The following is a 21,745-nucleotide window of genomic DNA, read 5'->3' on the forward strand; positions in this document are numbered from 1 at the left end:
TATCCCTGACACTGGAGGCCCAAGTGAACTCTGACTTGGAGTTCCTGGAAGCAGCTTCAACTGGTGTACCAGCTATGGCTGTTCTTGGACAGAGATAACCTAGTGCCAGTAACCTCCCAAATAGACTACTGTAATGTGCTCTATGTACAGCTACCCTTAAAGAAGACTCAAGGGATTATCACACAGAGGCTGACCGTCCCTGAAATGCTGCTAAATTGTCAGTACAGCATGAGGATGTGATCGCCGGTGGCGCTTCTCCCCCATGATTAAATTGTCATAGAGGCATCTCATCATTAAAGTATTCGCAGAGCAGCCATTTCTCTGCATAACGGTGATCACACGCTCGCGCTTTACTGACGATTTAGTGAAGTTTCAAGGATGGTAAGTCTCCATGTGATAATCCCTTCAGAAGCTGCAGCTAGTACAAAATGCAGCAGCTCACCTGCTGTCTGGAATATCATTCACACACACACACACACACACACACACACATATGTATATATGTATATATATGGGTTTTTCGGGCTATGTGGTCATTTTCTAGAAAATTTTCTTCCTGATGTTTCGTCAGCATCTGTGGCTGGCATCTTCAGCATAGAATGATTTAAAAGACCTGTACTGGATGCCTATATGTTTTCAATCTGAATTCAATGTGCTTGTGATTACATTTAAAGCCCTAAACAGCTTGAAACCTCAATACCCCTTAAAACCTAAAGTGCCACTTCCCATATGTGCCTGCCCCAGGATTAAGATCTGCTGGTGGGGGGTGGAGAGAGGAGACCTTCCATGTCTCACCAGTGAAGTCAAAACTCTATGTAGTAACAGGGGAGAGGACCTTCTCAGCCCTGGCACCCCAACTATGGAATGCTCCCCCCATGGAGGCCTAAATGGCACCATTCAGACATGACTTGGTTAAAGTCTGGGAGTTCACCAAAGTCTTTGGTCCTTATCAATTCAACCTAAGAATGTCACAGTTTTAAAAGCTTTTAACATTTTAAAAATGTGTTAAATTCATTAAACAGGTTAAGTCTCCCTTATCCAAAATACTTGTAACCTGGACTGTTTTGGATTTCACATGTGTGGGGGTTTATTTGGGGGGGGGGTGGATATCAGAATACCAGTATTTGCATATATGTATATAATGAGACATCTTGGAGATGGGACCCAAGTCTAAACACAAAATTTATTTACTGTATGTTTCATAGGCACATTGTAAACAAAGCTTGAAGGTAATTGATACAGTATTGTTAATAATTTTGTGCATGGAACAAAGTCTGTATATACTGAACCATCAGAAAGCAAAAATGTCTCTATCTTGGCCACCCATGGGGGGGGGATGGTTTTTGAAATACTTTGGAATTCTGGATAAGGGAGATTTGATCAGGTTTCCCATGACATTCTTGCAAACAAGCTTGTAAAATGTGGGTTAGACAAAGTAACTGTTACATGAATTTGTAACTGGTTGGCTGGCCGAAGCCAAAGGGTGCTCAACAATGGCTCCTTTTCATCCTGGAGGGAAGTGACCAGTGGGGTCCCACAGGGCTCTGTCCTGGGTCCAGTGCTGTTCAACATCTTTATCAATGACTTGGATGGCAGAATTGGGGGCATACTTATCAAATTTGCAGATGAAACCAAATTAGGAGGAATAGCTAACACCCCAGAGGACAGGATCAAAATTCAAAACAACCTGAATAGACTAGAAACTTGGGCCAAAGCTAACAAAATGAAATTCAACACGGAGAAATGTAAGGTATTGCACTTAGGGCGGAAAATGAAATGAACAGATATAGGATGGGAGACACCTGGCTGAATGAAACTACATGTGAAAGGGATCTAGGAGTCCAAGCAGACCACAAATTGAACATGAGTCAACAGTGTGATGCGGAAGCTAAAAAAGCCAATGCAATTTTCGGCTGCATCAATAAAAGTGTAGTGTCTAGATCAAGGGAAGTAATAGTGCCACTATATTCTGCTTTGGTCAGGCCCCACCTGGAATATTGTGTCCAGTTCTGGACACAATTCAAAAAAGACATTGAGAAACTGGAGCGTGTCCAAAGGAGGGCAACTAAAATGGTGAAGGGTCTGGAAACCATGTCCTATGAGGAACGACTTAGGGAACTGGAGATGTTTACCCTGGAGAAAGGTGATATGATAGCCCTGTTTAAATATTTGAAGGGGTGTCATATTGAGGAGGGAGCAAGCTTGTTTTCTGCTGCTCCAGAGAACAGGATCCGGAACAATGGATGCAAGCTACAGGAAAAGAGATTCCACCTCAACATTAGGAAGAACTTCCTGACAGTAAGGCCTGTTCGACAGTGGAACAAACTCCCTCGGAGTGTGGTGGATTCTCCTTCTTTGGAGGTCTTTAAGCAGATGCTGGATGGCCATCTGCCAGGGATGCTTTGATTGAGAGTTCCTGCATGGCAGGGGGGTTGGACTGGATGCCCCTTGTGGTCTCTTCCAACTCTACGATTCTATGATATTTAATGTTTCTGGCTGATTTATACTTTCTTACTGTTTTTTGCCTATTTAACCTATTTTCATGTCATCTGTAAGCTGTTCTGAGACCCCCTGATAAAGGGTGGGGTATAAATATTTTAATCAATCAATAAGTAAGCAAGCACATGCAGATCCAGTGGATGGTTCAATATGCTTCTGTTTCTCTCTTGTCTGGGTAAGGCCAATAAAGGCATGTAAGACAGGATCTTTCAGATCATCAACCAAGGTTTAGCTGATCCGTCTACCAGCCAACTCATCATGATAAGATCATTCTTAATTTCCACAGGCTTGTTCTTACTTGTTGATAATTCTTTACATCATTTTAGTCTGAGGTTAAGTTTCAACAAAGGGAGGAGGGAGTTTACTAAAGATAAAATAGTTTCAGTTGAAACTATGCTAACATGTGTAGTCCAACAACAACAAAAAATCCCTTTGGAGCTGCTAAAACAGCTGGGACTTTCTGCTCAAATGCCTTTCCTATGCCCTAATTTAAAAAAGAACATTGCTGAAGAAAGAATACTCCAACTGTAGTAGAGTGTAATTTTTATGAACATCAAAGAAGAAAGAAACTAATTCATTTGCATTGTACTCTTCCTCTGCTGGTAACGACAGGCTTAAACCAACATAAACCTGACTTCTGGTTCAGCAGGATAATTATATGGGATGTATTGCTTAAGACAAATAAGAAACCCTCCCTCATCTCTCTGTGTGTCTGCCTATTTACTTACATATGGGCACAAACAAATATACACATATTACTGAGTCACAAGTTAAGTATGACCAAAAAAACCCACAATACTTCTGATGGGCAAACGTACATGACAGGGCAGGACAGTTTTAAAATGTGCTACTATCCATAAAATGTCATACAGTTTTACAAACCAAAACAATAAAGACAGCCTCTAATAACATGGATACAACAAATCACAATTCCTACAAGGAACAGGATGCAAACTACCATCTAACACCAAAGGCCTGCTGAAAATCATTTTGGGTTGCCTACAGAAAACATAGTAAAGGGGTACACTGAACAAAGCACCCTCAGTAGAGGGTTCTAGAGCCCAGAGGGTTCTAGAGCCCAGAGGCTGCCAAAAAAAAACAAAACAGCCTTGCTCTTGCTACAGAATCAATCTGAGATGGAACCAGGAACAACACTTCCTCATAACTGCTCCAGGGATTCATCTGGGAGAGGCATTTGCTCAAATGATTAAGATCCAAGCTGTCTAGTGCTTTAAAGGTCAAATACCAGCCCTCTGTACACAGCCCAGAGGCAAGCTGACATATGCAGCTAGTCAAAAATAAGAAAAATACAGAGAAAATTCCACATAGGCAGGCCACTACATTCAATATAAAAAAAGTTTCCAGAACAGACTTCATACTGCTTATGAAATATTACTGTAGTTCAATGTGGAAACACACAAGCATGTATAATAGATCTATTTTGCAGCAACAGACAGAGGTCAGCACAGCTGATAAAAGAGACACAGCCGACAAAAGAGATTAAGTGTGATGTGGTGGATCTGACAATCACTCCAGACTTTTAATTTGATCTTCACAGGAGAGCGGAACCCTTAGGATCCACTGAGCCTAAATTACTGGGATCATCATGCAGCAGATTTAACTCCGGCACAATTGTATCACTGCTCTCATATAAGAGAGAACATTAATCATTTACATCTATGAGATAAATAAACGTGCTGTACTTGCGGATGGGCTAAAGGGAAAGCACTTAGTGTCCCCCTGACACTAAGTAGTCCAGCCTCCCTGTTAACAACTGAGCAGAGGATATAATTGGTGTCTTTGTACCAAATCCACAGAAACATGTTACATCTCAAAATCCCTTTTCAACTACAAACTCTCCATCTATTTGCTCACACTGTGGAATTTGCTAGTGTAAAATGAACAATAGCAAAAGCCTACACTCCCTTCCACTAGAAAAGTAATAATCACTTACCAAACATCCAGACATCGCTGGCTGAGGTAAAACGTCGGAAGTTGATGGACTCCGGTGCCATCCATTTGATGGGCAATTTTCCTTTGGAAGCTACAGGATGAAGAAGACAACAATTTGCCCCCTATTAATTATACTGTCGATTATTTCCAAAAGCACACAGTTAACAATCTTACTGGCCCGCTGCAATTATTATTTTCTGCCATGTTTCAAAGGGGGGTGAATCAGTGTTATTGAGACTTCTGCAGGGCAAAAAGACAAGGACTGAGCAAACTGCCTTTGTCCACCATCATTGTTAGAATAACTAACAACAAGGGCTGAAAACCTATAAAGCCATACTGTTCTGAATCACAGCCAGTGCTGATTACACTGCCCTCTTGGCTGTCATTCTATTGTGCTCCTACTGCACTCTTGCATGCTGCCCTATTATAAATGACTTGTAGAAGGCCTTGCTGCCATTTAATCTCTTTGGTACATACATGCATCCCTCCTTGTTTCAAACTACCAAATTCATTTTTCATCATGTTTTGGCCAGGAGCTGAATGTGGTTTTGCATATACAACACAAAAGCCAAAGAGGTCAGAATTAATTAGCTCCTTTTTCTCACCATTAACTGTGATAAACCTGGTGAGCAATTCTAAGAAAAGATGGAATTTTCAAAGGGGAGGAGACTGGTGGTAAATATACTAGGCAGTTACCTAATAACTGAATCAGGCTTTACTCATTTACTGCAGGCATGAGTAACTGTGTGGGGATTAAGGGCCAATTCTCCCCAGGGTCCCCTATGGATTCCACCCTTCAACATTATAAAATTTCCAATTCCAAAATTTCCTCTGCTGTCCCGCTGAAAAGGCTTATGTTCCTCAAAGTGCTATCCCATCACTTCCTGTCACCAGTCAGAGAGGGGCTACAGATGAAAAATGAGGTATTTGGCAGTAGTACAGGGTCCCGGGTGCTTCTGGAGGCTAGGATGGGGGCTTCAGGGGCCACAAAAGTGTGGTCCAAAGGCCACATGTGGCACAGGGAGTGGACAGTGCCTACAACTCCTGTGGATAAATTTTAATAATTTAATGACAAACAAAACGTGGGAGGAGCACAACTGTCTAATGTACTTTTGCAAAGTGTTACCAAATGTAATCAAATGTATGATTTATAAAACTGTGTTAATAGAGATATAGCAGAGGCCCTATTTTATGCTAATCTATAAGATATTTTGAGATAGAACACAGAACACTAGTCCACTTGGATTTTCTCCATGATGTAATATTCAAAACATTTACTACACTGGCTAATAGCCAGTAGAAACTGATTTTTGCCAAAGGGTACTGTAAAGATAATAATAATGATATCAAAGTGAATCATTATTACAAATAGAGAGGGTTCATGATTTTCAGTACTGTTTTTCTCAATGAAAATGTTCCTTCACGTGTAATTGCTTTGATATTTTTCAGTTCACACACAAATAATATTTCAGATTATCCTTTTGACCAGCAGTCTCTGGCTTTGTGAACATCATATTTCTTTACCTTTATAATATGTACTATCTTCCATGTATCTGGACAAACCAAAGTCACCCAATTTCACACAGTCTGTGGAAGACACCAGCACATTTCTAGCAGCAATATCTCTGTCAGAGGAGAAAAACATGTATTCCTTTTTAAGAATTTAAGACATCACAGCACTAGTAGAATTGATACATTTAACCACATAGTTTTTAAGTCTCCTCCCTTGCAAATCCCACTCTATTTTCAGCTTTTGGAAAAGATAACAAGTACATTAATTTTACAAAATATAGTATAGCAAGGCTAAACAATTTGCGATCCTCCAGATGTTGGTAGAATGGAGGGGTACTTCATCTTCTTTATCTTGCAAGTTACAGATCAGGAACACCCCCTTATTAGGATTTCCCCTTCTATGAACTCATAAGCAAGCTAATTAGACAAGCCATTTTATTAGTCTCAGATATTACAACTGATTTATCTCATAATGGAGATATAAAGTGCCTTAAACACTCAAATGTGATTTCTAAATTCCAAGTATTCTCAGTGGTTCTGTCATCTACACAATTGGCTCTTCATATCATGGGGGTTCTGTTCTGGACACCCTCCCGTGGATAGCAAAACCTGTGGGAACTCAAGCCCTGTTCTGCCCATTGGTGGTGCAACATGTGTGTGACCACATTGGTGCAGCCACATGCACAGACTGCCACTGGGGAGAACAGAATCGGGTCATCTGCAGATGCTCCAATCCATGGATAGCAAGACCGTGGAAGAGGAGACCCAACTGTATTTAATGCAACATTATCCACACTCTCATGACTGCTCACAAATAGAGTCCAGTTGTTTCTGTCCACTGGATTGCAATTTATTTACAATAAAAACATAGTCAAGTTCATATTCTTTTTACTCTTTATTTAAGAAAATAACCGCCTGAGGCTTTTGCAAAGCAAATTGGCATTTGCAAAGCACCAGAAGACTTCATAAACCTGCTTTCTCAATCAATGCAAATATTTAAAAAAAAAACAAACAGTAAAGGCAGCAGCCCAGCAGATGTCACTCTTTGCCAAGTCTCTTGCATGGAGACTGGATTCTCAACAAATAACATTAATAATGGAAATGATACATCAAAGATGCAAACAAGTAGAGGATTTTTGGATTTTTATTTATTTATTTATTTTACAAATGTTAATTCTTTTATTAAAGCGAGTCAAGCTAGTCCTGGGCAATATGAGAATGCAGTTTCAGACTGAAAGCATACCCCCCAACCAGTATATCCAGCACTCAACACAGCTGAAACCAGACAACCAGAGATATATTCTGGTGTCACTAAGACTAAAATTGCATACATTCTATTGGTTGTCTTACCTATGTACAAATCGTTTGCTCTCCAGGTAGGCAAGTGCTGTACTAAGTTGATAAGCATACAATATCAAAGATGCAAGATCCAAGCTGTATTTTCTTACTTGCAGGAATGATCTCAGCTTTATGGATGAAGGAAAGAGGGAAAAAAAACAGACTAAACACTGACAAATCTAAGCAGGACTTCCTATAACATTTCCAGTGTAGGGCTTATTTAGTGTTCTGGACCAGCCATGACTAATGGGTGGGAAATCTATTCAGTCCCCACTCCTTCGGTTTAATATTTTATCGTCTCCCTTGACTTTCTATATCTACTCACAAGGCCCAATGTTTACTTGGTTGTTTTGCTCTCTTTTGCTCCACTTTCTCCCCTGCCCACCGATGTTTTATACAGTAGGCTGTTGTTATCTGCTGAAGTTTGGTTCCAGGACTCCTTGTGGATACCAAAATCAGGGGATGCTCAAGACCTGACCCATGGCATAGTGAAATAGTGTTCATTATACAAAATGGCAAAATTGAAGTTTGCTATTTGGAATTTATACTTTTTTTGGTATATTTTCAAGCCATGGATGCTTGAATTTGCGGGTAAAGAATCAGTGGATATGGAGGTCCAATTGTATATCCCATTTTGGAAGAATCTCCTGATTATGATGACACACTGTTTCTCAATGGAATCCATTTTGGCAATAATCCTAGTGGCATGGACCAGCTGAGATTGTTATGAGAAGAAGGAATAAGAAACAATTTTCAAATCAAGGTAGTTACATACAGTGGTACCCCGGGTTACGAAATTAATTCGTTCCGCGGCGCCCTTCGTAACCCGAAATCTTTCGCAACCCGAAAAAGCCATAGGCGCTAGCGCTGGAAGCCGCGATTTCGTGCGAAAAAGCGCCGAAAAGCACCAAAAATTTTTTTCGTAACCCGGAAAAAAAAACGTAACCCGGAACAGTTTTTTCCTATGGAATTTTTTCGTATCCCGGAAATTTCGTAACGCGGTGCTTTCGTATCCCGGGGTACCACTGTACATAGCATCTTTTAAGCCAAACAAGTAGTAGTTGAACTTACTTGCCATATGAACAACAAATGCAGGTTAAAAGCTACTTTAAAAAATTGATTTTTCTACCAAACAGTGCCTGAAGGTCTCCTTTTGCCAAAATATGCATTTTGATATGCTAAATTCAGGACAATAACAGGCATAACATCTCTAGGTTCTCTTTGCTACGTGAAGGAAAGCAGTAAGCCATACTTACTATTCGTGTGTTTTTAAAATCTAAATCTAGTAGCAGGACTGGGCTTTCTGTTTTAAAAACACACAAAAATATAAAGTTTCCTTGCCTTCAAAATAATCTAACAGGCCTTGTTCCACCTCCTTACACTAATCACCATAACAAGGGACATAGGGCATCCCTACTTATCACTGAACATACTGAATTCCACCTGACCTTCACTAACTCAACATATTTTCCAATACTATATACACAAAACATCTACCATCAGCTGTGGTTCCTAGCTGACTTTAACTATGCTGTTACAGTGCATCTTGCCCCACTCTGTCCACTTTGGACTGTATGGTCATAATTGCCCAGTGGTACCTAAACGCCATGCTTCTGCTTGGCTTTTACTTGTTTCCTTAAACCACAGAATAGAATACAGATGCTAATGGACTCAGCCTCCCATTAGCCCAGCCCAAGAGGATGGATGATCCAGAATGATGACCCACAGGCTCCCCACCCTGTAAGCATTTTCCAGCTTTACTGCTTCTGTGTGGCAAATGTAGAAACAGAGCAAGAGGTCACTGAGAAGAAAGGAGACCATTCCCCCCAATTCTGCAGCAAAAAACATGAAGATAGCTGAAGATAAAGCTATGCTTTGTGACACCCAGCTGACTGCACTGAGATTGTACCTCCAACCTAACTACATTAATTTGCCAGCTCTACAGTACTGGTCACCATTTTGTTTAAAAACCACAAGCAATATGAATCAATGCATTTGGGGGGAAAGAAAAAATCAGGTAATGAGAGTGGTTTGGAATATCATTATGGGGATAACCATACTAGTTCAAACAGAGCTGTATAATCAGTTACATTCACTATAGCTCGATTCTCCATTGTATTTATAGCCCTGTTTACACAAGTCTACAAGGAATAGTTCTCCCACCAAGGCAATAAGGTTCAACCTGTTCCTCATTGCTACTTGTCTCATGTTCACAGTCTGTACAAAGGCTGTAATTTATGATCAATTTCAATTCTCTTTGTAACAACACAGAACCCGATTGAGGACTATGACTCAAATCACCATGAAGACAAACAGGTGCAAATCTCTCATCACCAATGACATTATGCCCGATTACTCAAAGGTTGAATCTGAATGCACAATTCTGCAGCTGCAGACTTTTGATGACTACATTGAAGAGCAATATACAGATAACATGCGTGGCTGACAAAACAAGCAGTCCTCAAAACCTTCTGTATGAAGCTTTGATGAGATCAATAAAAACATGCTTATTAATTAAACCTACCTCTCCTAGAGTACAGAGCTCCATAATGATCCAGACTGGGTTTTCTGTGATAACACCAATCAACTTGACGATGTGTGGGTGATCAAACTGGCGCATTGTTACTAGGAGAGAGAGAGGGGGGGCATATTGTGATCTGGAATATGAAAGCCTTATTCTAAGCTAAAACTTCACAAGAAGTCATCAGAATAGTCAAAAGCCTATCATACAACAGAGTGTCCACACTGATGCCCTTTGAAGTTGCACAGCAAATATTCCATTGAGCAGGTCAACTCACATGTTCCAGCTCACACTGCAAATCTGAAGGGGCTGATCTTGGGACTTTATCACATGAGGCTAGAAAAGCAGAATTTTAACAAAATAAAAGTATCTTTGGCCAACAGTTATCACATGGTGTCATGTCCTTTCTGCTGCAGCCATTCATTCCATTCATTGCTGTAGGGCACCTTTCAATTGCCGCGCAAAACCTGTCAACAGTCTCTCAGTCCTCATGCTATTCCATTTCTACTTTCATGCAACAGGTCTCTTTCTGTGCAATTCTGCTTCTCAGCAATCATGTTGTGAGTCAACATAATTTTGCTTCTCTCCTCTTCTAATCACTTCCTCTTGCAACGATCATGGTAGCCAACAACTTACTGAAGCCAGCTGATGTGTGCACATTCACATAGCAGCCAGCTTTGGGAGGCAGTTGGCAGTCGCAATTGCTTATCCCGCCCCCTAAGTGTGGGGCTGCTGTGTGACACTTCAGGAAGTGGGAGGAACAGTGGTCATGGCAGCCTACATCTTCCAAAAGCCAGCTGCTGTGTGTACATTCATACAGAAGCTGGCTTCAGAGTTTGTTCCCCAACCCCAAAGCAGAGGGAGGTTGTGTGAATGGAGATAGGGGTGGAGCAGTGATCACGGCGGCCAACATCTTCCAAAGCCAGCTATTGTGTGCACATTCACCCACCAGCCAGCTTCGGAGCTTGTCCCCACCTTCCTCCCAAAGTGTAGGGCTCCCAGAAGAAATTACTCGGCCATGAAGCGACCCCCCACATATATCTGATGACTCTGCCCACCGTTATTGTTTTAATTATTCATGTAATTTTAACCTTAAACTGTTTAATTCTTTTTTAAGGGGGGATATTTTGTATATATGGTGTATTCTTTTAACATTGGAAGCCACTTTGATTGTTTTTACAAAAAGTGGGGTAGAAATAAAAGTATTACTGTTGTTGTTGCTATGTGAATGTGCATATAGAGCAGTCCCATGCTGCAGGAGGAAGGGTGCGAATGAATTATTGTGGCTGACAACCACTTCTTAAAGCCCACTGCTGTGTGCCCATTCAACCAGCAGCCAGCTTTGGGAGGTGGTTAGCAGTCATGATCACTCATTCCCATCCATCATCCCATAAGGTGATATTTAGCAGTGTGGAAAACAGATCACACAACAATAGATTGCCGAAGCGCTATTTCAGGGGAAAGAGTGGTAAGAAATGATGCCAAATCAGTATGTTTCCATTCTTAAATTAGCATGATTGTGGCAGGACAGCAGGCTACTGTGATAAAGTCCTATGCAGTAAGGTGTGAATTAGCTCTCCATGTGGACTCAGTATGTGATGTTCATTTTAGGCAGAGTGAATGTGGCAGGTTACCAACCCAGTACAGATGTAACCTTTTTCAAATTTGAAAACATTTAATACTAGTTTTAACTTAATCTACTAACTGGAGAGATTTCTTCCAAAGTGATTTGGAAACTCAAGGCTCATGTATGTCCCAGAAAATAAATTTGCTTCAAAGAGTAAACTTCCTTGTTATCTATTACAGGTACTTCTGACCTCCATACCTAACTATGCACAATATATCAAGTACTACATCTGTGTGAACAGCCCAAACCTAAGTGTTCAGACAATACAATACAATGTATTTCAACAGGGCTAAACCATACACTTCAGTTTAGCAAAATTTCAATCATACAGACTGCAAGTTGAAAAACTGAAGAAAAATCATATTGTGGGGGTAGAGGCAAAGAAGTGTGCTGCAAACCAGCATTTGTAAAATGCCTTAGCACTCCTAATCTAGTCATTATATTTATGAATAATTCAGCTATTTGTTCATCATAGTAAAAGGAGCAAACTGGTTCACTAGTCAGGAAGATGCATAATAATGTTGTAGCAGTGATATAACACAAACTCTGAATTGCATATGCTGTCCATAAGAAAATCTCATTCAGAGCTTTACTTTGAATCAGATCTTATTTTTTATTAATATAATTGCCGTATTATCAGTTTCAGCAGCACAACAGTAATACCTTGTACATAATAAAATGTGCATCTATTTACTCATGCTGTGGAAGAGATAGCATTCTGTAAGTGAATGTAGCGTATCAGCTTTTTATCTCGTGACACACACCAAAGCATTCCAACATCCTATATAAAAGTAGAAGCTTTATCTTGGCTGCTCATATTTTTGTAGCTGTTACAAATTATGCGCACAATTCCTCAGTTTAAACTGTTTTATTGCTCCCCTGGATTTATGAGTCAAATACACTGCTATGTTTTTGAAGGGTTGTAACATTATGCTTTGGAGGATGAGAAAATAATATTATTCTTGCCAAGAGCCACTGTTATCATGCACTGCAATGTCTTCATAACCAAAATAAGCAGCATGAAAAATATAAAATATCTCACTTCTAATGATATGGGCTAGCCTGTGGCAAAGGCTTTCAAACATACTGTCAGAATACAGGATGCATACAAACAGTTTACAACATGGTGTATGTGCAGGAGTTTGCACACTAAAACATCCTGCAATAGAGATGTCTGTGATTGATTGTTTTGGTGTTTCTGACCTATTCCATATGTTTACTGAAGAATTGAAAATGAGCTCTTCGATACAATGAATTCTCAAAACAAATCTCAACATTAAAATCAACAGTAATACACCACACATTTAAATATTCAGGGCAAAATGGCAACATCTTCACTGAGGACAAAGAACAGTAAAAATAAAAACTAAATGTTGACATTTGGGGGTATATACACAGCATAACTGTAGCAGTTCGATTCCACTTTAATTGCCCTGGCTCCAACCGATGGTATTCTGGGGTTTGTAGTTTGGGGTGTTACACAGATTCTTTTGAACTATAGCATTATAGCTGTCTGGCAGAAAATTCAACTTGTCTCAAAAAACTACAGATCCCAGGATTCTACAGGATGTAGTCATGGCAGTTAAAGCATCATCAAAGTGCTAGAACAGGGCAGTATGGATGCACCCACACATGACGGCATTAAAAAGCATGGACCCAAGCTGTGTAGGGATTTATAGGTCATCATCAGTACTTTGAGTTGTCCTTAGAAACAGACTGGAAGCCAGTGGAGCTGCTGTAGCAAGAGCATTGTATGATCTCTACAGCTAGCCCAAGTTAAAAAAAATTCTTTGCACCAAATGAAGTCTTGGAATACTCTTCAAAGGCAGCCCCATGTTCAGCCCATTACATGAATCCAAACAGTATGTGACATGTGACATGTCTACCATGGCTAGATCAGGAGTCTCCAGGAACAGACACTAGCGTTAAGTATGCAAAATTGCTCCTGGCCACTACAAAAATCTGAGTCTCTAGGCTCCACACTGAGGCCAGAATTATACCAGAACTGCAAACCTCTGCCTTGAGGTGAATTGTAAAGCCTTTGGGCACAGGCTGAATGCCTATTCCTGATCTAACTCTCAACTGATGGAGAGCACCTCTGTCTTGTCTGGATTAACTTTCAGCTTACTTGCCTTCCTCCACTCCATTACTAATGATAGGCATGGATAAATGTTGGAAATAAAACTCAGTCAAGAACATAAAGCCTCAAAATGCCTCACCTACCTTGCCGACAGTTTCATTTTCCAGCAAGAGCAAGAAAACAACCAGGAGACTGACTATCTTGGAACTACTTCTCACCATCAGGAAAGAGCTGATAGGAGACAAGATAGGAGTAGTGGGACCAGATCCTTTGGGGATTTGTTATGCATAAGAAAAGGAAAACCTGAATGTAGCAGGGTATGTATTCTGGACTTAAGAAAACCCATTTCAATAAGCTTAAGGAAATACCAGCTGGGAAATCCTATGGTTAGAAACACCCATAGAGCTGAGAGCTTCTTGAAGGTGAGATACTGAAGGCACTATTGGAATGAATGAATGAAAGAAAGAAAGAAAGAAAGAAAGATGAGAGTGTCTGCATAAGGAGCTTTCAAATGAGCTGAGATTCAAATGGAGTAAGTATAAATGGAAGAAAGGGAAAATCACTAAAAGAATTGTATAAATAAATATTTGCACAGAGAAGGAATCATCGAAATGAGCCATGGGAATGCTTGCAAGATATAAAGTAAAAGGTTGAGGATTGGTTATCTTTGGAAGAAGAGGAAGAAAAAGGCAGCAACATGTCCACCATGGAGAAGATGGGGAAATGCTAGAAGAAGAGGAGGTAAGCAGAATTCTTGGGTACCTACTTTTCCTTTGTCTTTTTCCAAAAGGCAAATGGAGCTCAACTTAGTGAAAACAGAATAAATGATGTAGTGAAGGGACAGGTAAAGAGATAGGACTGGAACACCAAACTGTTTTAAATGAATTCACATCTGAGGATCCAACTGAAATGAATCTAAGGATACTAAATTTATTTATAGGTGTAATATCAGAGCCTCCGTTCATAATGACTGAGGATTTCTGAAGTACAGGTGAGGTCCCTGCAGACTGGCTGTAGGAAAATGTCCCCATCTTCAAAAAAGGGGGGAAAGAGGCCTATGAAAACTATCAACTCATCAGTGTCACACCAGCAAAGGGTAAACACTTGTTAAAACCCCTCTGCACATAGAAAAGAAAGCTGTGATTACTAAGAACCAGTATGGGTTTCTCAAAAACAAGTCATAACAAACTAATCATTTCTTTCTTTTTCAGTTAGAGGCACAAGCTTCATAGACAACCACTATAAACGGCAAAGAAGTTTTAACAGCTTGTAAACAGTCTTGAATGCACTATGAATGAGAACACATGGGACCAAGAAAATCTTAAAATATGGTTGCCTCATTGTTGTATTGGGTCATACAGGCATGGATTGATGGGTTCATATAAGTATGCAGACACTGAAAGGCTATGGGTGGTAAGGTGACATGGCCAGCATTCTGTTTGTGACATGTTTGTATATTGTGTGCCTTCATTTCTGATTTATGGAGACCCTAAGGCAAACCTATCATGAGGTTTTCTTGGCAAGATTTGTTTAGAGGAGGTTTGCCACTATCATCCCCTAAGGCTGAGGGAGTGTGACTTTGTGACATTCATACATGCTAATTGCAGGTCACGCTTGCATATGTACATTAGGTACTTAGTAAGATCCTGCAAAAAGAAGTATTTAGTATCTCCTTATTCAAGGCTGTAATCCCAGCACACAACAGCAGGTGGGGGCATTCCAAGGTGCAGCTCTATCTCCCTGATCACTATTTGGCTGCAGGACTGGACCTAAGCCTGTTCTATCTGTTCATGAGAACCAAGGAAGGAAAGAGCAGTTTTCAGATGATGCTCTTTATTTCCTCCATGCTCTTTCCTCCAAGAGTTGACAGACAAGTCTAGCTCACCCCTGCAGATGATCAGTGGCTTGGGGGACAGAACTGTACACAGTGTGATACAGTGCCTTGGCCTTTGACAGCATTTGTCCACCTTGATTCTATGATCACTTGGTGAGGCAGAATTTTACCACAACTCAAACTCAGTAATGAAATACATTAGTAAATATAATATCACATTATATTATTATTTAATGCTCACAGCAAGCATATTACGGAATTAATAGCACATACACACAACACTGTATTGCTGTTACAAGAGCCCCAACCAGCAGCTATCACAAGGCAAGCATACTGATAAATAATGGAGAAAAATTATGCCACAGCAAAAAAAAAAACAAAAAAAAACAAACAAGCAAACAAAAAACACCAACAACAACTGGATTCTATCATACTGGATGTATGACATGAAATGCAGATTATTTGTATAACTACTAATTTTTTTAAAATGGGAATACTACAAATTATTTGGACTCTGTTGAAACAAAACAAAGTTATGCAAGTAAGCAATACAAAACACTAACATTCTTCTGAATATTTACACTTATGCATCTAATGCAAGAAGTTTGAGGTTTCATTTTAAGATGTGACTAAAATGTACCTACTGGAGAAGGGAGTAAGGAAGGTACTTTTAACCAGACTGAAACACTGCGGGGAAGTTAAAGTTTCTAAATATAAATTCACTTATTTCTTTTGATTAGCATCTTCAGAGTTTTAATTGCTATAACCTTCATTTAACTTTTTTTTTTGTCCCTGGTCACAAAATCATCTCATGAGAATAACTGAAATTGATTTTCTCTCCAGCATGCCAGAGAAATAAAGCTGGATCACAATATAAATGTTTTAATACAGTCCCTCCAATGTGACTTTCCTACAAACCATTTTCAATTTCATAATAGGAAGCAGTTCTTGTTTTTTCCTTCCCCACCTCGTTGCCTGGACTTTGTCTTGGGCTAAGATCATAAGCATACACTAAGCATTGTGTAAGCTGTCAAAACACAGGACTACCATATGGGTTGGGTTCTATATTATAGGTATTAATGTGCCAAGGCAGCTCATCACATGGAGCCTCTCTGCACTAGTTGTAAGTATAATGTGTAATACTGACATAAAGACTCTGGTCAATAAAGCTTAACCAGGTGCCTATATATAAACACAATATGTGTGTATGTGATTTGGGATTCAGCACCTATCTCTGTCATAAATTCAGATTTCTGGGTAAGTTTTTAATTTTAAGCTTTAGGAGTGTGTAATGTTAAACAGGCTTCTAAAGGAACCGAGGACTAAAGATTAAAAGGAGTGGTGTTGTGTTCTGATGCTTAGACCAAACCATCTCTGCCTCATATTCATTTTTAAGGCAATGTCAGGAGTTTCAAATGTATCTTTCCAGCCATAAAATATTGGGAAGTTGGTATGACGGGTTAAACAGTAGAAGCGGGTATTGCAGGGACAAATGAGGGATGAGGCAGATAAACGATTTAGACTCAGTGAGAGATATGAGTCAAGTTAGGGATAGGAATCAGTTAAGTGTTAGAAAATGATAGTGAAAAGTCAAGTAAGAGATGAGACAGTGAAAAGAAGAAATTTGTGTTTTGGGTTAGTTAAGACAGCTAATTAGGTTTTGCCAGGATTATGAGAACTCAGTGAAAGAGTTTGTGAGATGTGTTAAGAGTCAAATAGGATTTAGATGAGTTAAATGAGTAATAATAACAACTAAGCCTGGAAATCTGATATCCATAAGGTTTTGTACACCAAGTTATCTTTAAATGTATGTAGCACTTCTCTTAAATAAATTCTTCTTGTAATATACACATCTGCCCCAAGGAACTCTGCCATAATGCTACTGGAGTGGTTATGTTCAGACACACACTCTATGGTTAGAGCAGTGGTTCAAAGGTGGTGGTAACTTGGGGGCCACAGAAGTGGGACGAGTGGAGATCCCCACAAGGACCTTAATGTGTGCTGCCAGAAAAAAGTGGTTGTACTAGGAACTGTGTGTATGCAACCTATAAAGGATGTAACCACTTGTCTAATGATTTCTACTCTGGTATAATGTCCCCAAAGGAGCCAGTCACCATCTTCTAGAGCAATGATTCCCGAACTCTGGCCTTCCAGATGTTTTGGACTTAACCCCTAACCCCAGATCATTGGTCAACATGACTGAGGCTTCTGGGAGCTGAAGTCCAAAACACATGGAGGACCATAGTTTGGGAATCACTGTTCTAAAGTTTTGTATGTGTGACTCCTATATTTTAACACACCACCTTGGTGAAGAATGAAGGTTGTTTACTTTCAAAAATAGTTAATTGAATAAAAGTCAGGAATCAGCATTCTAATCAACACTTTCAGGGTTTATGAACATTACAACTGTCATCTTCTGTATCCCACTGTACTCTGATACCATTCCCACAACTATATCACTGTGTATGTGTATCCAAGTTGTAAATATTGTACTCTCATCATGCATCTGAAGAAGTGGCTTGTAATTCAAAGAAGCTCACCCTAACACACATTTCTTAGTTGTATACATCTTTTTTTTAATCAGTCTTTTCTTTTCAAACTGAAACAGGCTAACACAACTATCTCTTTGAAAACTGATGAAGTGTAAATATAATGAAGAGTTTTAAACAACTTACAGGCTTCTTGTAGGAACTTCTCTCTCACACTGTCTGACGTGCAGTTTTTACATGTTTTGATTGCAACTGCCATGGCAGGGTTTTCCTGTAAAGACAGAAATACTATATTGTAGAAATTAAGCTCATCACATATTTATTTAATTGGAAGTATGAACAACAATTATGGGAGAGAGTGTTTATGAATTCAGTCATTAATTTCTATATGTTGATCATACTGTTTTTAAAAGGTGCTGCATGCAATCTATATTATTTTTTTAAAAAAAAATAGCATTTCACTTGCATGTCTACATTGTTGTTGTTGTGAACCTTCAACTCATTTCTGACTTACTGTGAACCTAAAATGGGGTTTCTTGGGAAGATTAATTCAGAGAGGGCTTTGTTTTTGCCTCTCACTGAGGCTGAGAGAGTGTGATTTGCCAAAGGTCACCAGTGGGTTTCAATGGGTAAGGAGGAATTTGCACCCTTTCTCTCCAGAGTCATAGTTCAACACAAAACATGGTGCGTGTGCAAAAAACATTTTCCTGCACAATCCAGCAACCAAAAAAACGTGGAAGTTTTTTTTTTTTTTTTGCTCTAATTCAGAGTACTGTACCTGTATCAACATACTGACATTCTGAACTGAGGACAAGAAAATATTCTTCATATCCCAAATGCAAATAACTGGACACAGATGAAAAGACCAGTGAAGAAAGTTACAAACTATAAATAAGTCAAATGCATATGAGACACATATTCCATGCAATTTAGAGGACATGGTCTAATTTTATGGCCAAAGAACCCTGAAACATAGTAACAAACAATTAGCTAAAGATCAGTCACAGTCAATGAATGCTAAGCTGAAATAATTTTTACAAGGCAAACTAAAACCTGCAAATATAAACAATACATTCCTTTCCCCATGGAACTAATTTCAGATTCTCACACCTTAGGTATACACTGCAGAAGTAAGGCAGTTTGAGACCACTTTAACTGCCATGGTTTGATCCTATGGATTTATGGGATTTGTAGTTTCATGAGCTATTTAACCTCCTCTTGTCAGAGTGCTTTGGCGCCATAGTTACAAATGCCAGAACTCCCCAGGATTGAGTTAAAGTGTTGTCAAACTGCATTAATTCTGCAGTGCAGCAGCAGTCACAGACTTAACCTGCCGTACTTTCTCTTTAGAAATTCAGCAATGACTCCACTGTTACTCTAGGTAAACTGTCATTCTGTCCTTCCATGCAACACTACTCCTAACATTCCTTCCAGTAAATAAATTGGGGGGGGGGGGGGTTTGCAGCAAAAAAATAATTATTTTCCTGCAGAGAAAAGTTCTCTTGAACACTTTAAGAAACTTGAAAATGGGGAGAATACTTACTACTAGGAAATATTCATTTGTCCTTTCATATGATAAAGTACTGTATTAGTCAGTATTATTGCTTTTCCAAAATTAATGTGAAGTAGTGTGAACCTAAAACACTGCAGATAGAACCATATGGTCTGTTCTAATTTTATTTCTGAAATCATACAGAAAACCCACTGAAATAGCTGAAGATGAAGAAAAAATTATACTTGCGGTTTTAAGGACAATTTTGATATCAACATTCTAGGGCACATTCTGGATCCATTTTTCAAAGTGTTCATTTCTCATTCATTGGGAAAATCTAGCTTTATTTAACAGGGACCCAGTGAGATGAACAAAAATTTCTAATGTTTGAACTGTTTAGAAAATAAAACCATGACAAATCTCTCATGGTAACTCCTGTTTAAATCTGTAGGATTTTAACCAAAGCATGAAGGTGCTTGCAGGATAACACCACTGCACTGAGTACTCTGAGATGTCAATGTGATTGATTAGCTACATTCTGATTTTCTAGCTTATTTGAGATCGACATCTGGGTCATTAGCCTTTCTGAAGCATATATTAACATGGATAAGTATCTGTATAAGGGATCCCTAGCATTTTGTGTAATGTATCAGTATTGGCTATACAGGTACATGTGTTCAAGAGTAGTGCGATATCAAGCATGTATTTTTAGATATTATTAATGAACAATAATGGCTGCTTATAACTTAACAACAAAAACAACCCATGTAATTTGGAAAATTAACACACTCAGTATTGGCTAAAATTCCAGAAACCTCCCAGAAAGGTATGGAATTGATGAACATTTCATTACTCCTGAACACATCTTAAAGACACTATGCCAGCAAATAATTCTAAATACAGAATACAGATACATAATACAGATTCTGGTGGCTCTGGTCCTTTCTCTAGGACTAGTCACTGAAGGTGATGCCAAGAGACTACTATTCAGTTTCATAACCTTTGGCTAGAGAATTCAATAAGAATTATCTAGCTTTCTACCTGGTCCCTCATGCTTTTTAACAAATTCTACATGAAAATGCAAAACTCATATCAATGTCTGATGCTGCCCAATGTCAATTAACTTAACTTAATAATTTTCTGTCAGTTCCACTTTTAAACTCAAATAGATTTGTGAAGGAGGAAGAAGGAAGAGATGTCATATTTGCTTGTTTCATTTTCATGGGGCCAAACAAACACCATAGTTTTTTCACCCTCCTCATAAAGACGTTTGCACACTTTCACAGAGACATTCACATTTGTAAAACAAATATTTTCTTAAATTTTGCAAATAAATTTAGTACAAATTAAAATGTAGCTGCCTTGTTGTATGACGTTTTAAGAAGTATAAGCACTGAATAGGTTAAAAGCATCAAGTGTTCTTCCATTTTGTTTGCAATCTGTGGTTCAGTGAGTGAGTATCAAAGACTAGTCATGAAGTACTGTATTTTCTGGTGTATAAGACTACTTTTTAATCCAGGAAAATCTTCTCAAAAGTTGGGGGTCGTCTTATACGCCAGGTGTCATCTTATAGGGCAGGTCCTGAAACTTTTGAGCCAGACTGGAGAATTTGTGGTTGCCGCATATGGCGGGGGAGAGCTCAAAAACGGCCGCGGACGCATCCCCGCCATATGCGGCGACCGTATGAAAGCAGCTACCGCTCTGATAGTCTTGGAGACAGGGAGGGCTGGGCAGACAGGGAGAGCTGACCAGTCCAAGCAGGCTTTGTATACAACAAGGTTTCCTCCTAAGTACCTGCATGTCATAAGCATCTGAATTAAATTTACCATATTGAAATCAAATCTGATGTTTTTTTTTATTTTTATTTGATGTGCGTTGGAAGAGGGGTAGTAGTCTTAAACGGCAAGTATATCCCAAACTCTATATTTTAACTGGAAAAGTTGGGGGTTGTCTTATATGCCCAGTCATCTTATACGCCGGAAAATACGGTATGTATTGAAACAGCTTGCTTAGTGAGGTGTCATTTCTCCATCTCTTCCCTAGCTTTCAGAAGGAAGTGAAGTCAATATTTTGAAAGTGTGTGCCTCATACTCTTAATTGAGCAGGTTCTCAAATTGAGTTGCTTATTTTAATGACAGGTTTTATGTATGGGATACACTATTTTTGTATTTCATGATCTTTAGTTTTGAGAACACCAGGTTGACAGTTATGGGGGCAGATAAAAATCCTTGAGTCATTCACACATAATTATCACCAGGATGGTGATAATTTTGTGTCACCTCTCTCCCTTCCTATGATACAAAAAAATTGCAAGGCAAAACACCAAACTATCACCCTTTAAGAATGGTTGCTTCTACTTTTTCTTTTTCTCCTTTGCTGCAAAAGATATCAGGAGAATGG

General features: G+C 39.2%; 1 protein-coding gene across 10 annotated transcripts in view; it reads right to left on the bottom strand.

Moving 5' to 3' along the window:
- PTK2 (protein tyrosine kinase 2) overlaps positions 1–21,745 on the bottom strand; it is a 220,197-nt gene that overhangs the window by 55,449 nt on the left and 143,003 nt on the right. For all 10 annotated transcript variants that reach the window (XM_042463825.1, XM_042463818.1, XM_042463817.1 and 7 more), the window contains 5 exons: positions 18,040–18,124; positions 9,827–9,927; positions 7,315–7,430; positions 5,977–6,077; positions 4,454–4,543 (listed from right to left, as the gene is read on the bottom strand). In XM_042463825.1, coding sequence (XP_042319759.1) covers positions 4,454–4,543; positions 5,977–6,077; positions 7,315–7,430; positions 9,827–9,927; positions 18,040–18,124 — 493 coding nt within the window. The remainder of the gene's footprint in view (positions 1–4,453; positions 4,544–5,976; positions 6,078–7,314; positions 7,431–9,826; positions 9,928–18,039; positions 18,125–21,745) is intronic.

This window comes from Sceloporus undulatus, chromosome 4 (assembly GCF_019175285.1).
Source record: "Sceloporus undulatus isolate JIND9_A2432 ecotype Alabama chromosome 4, SceUnd_v1.1, whole genome shotgun sequence".
NCBI classification, from domain to species: Eukaryota; Metazoa; Chordata; class Lepidosauria; order Squamata; family Phrynosomatidae; genus Sceloporus; species Sceloporus undulatus.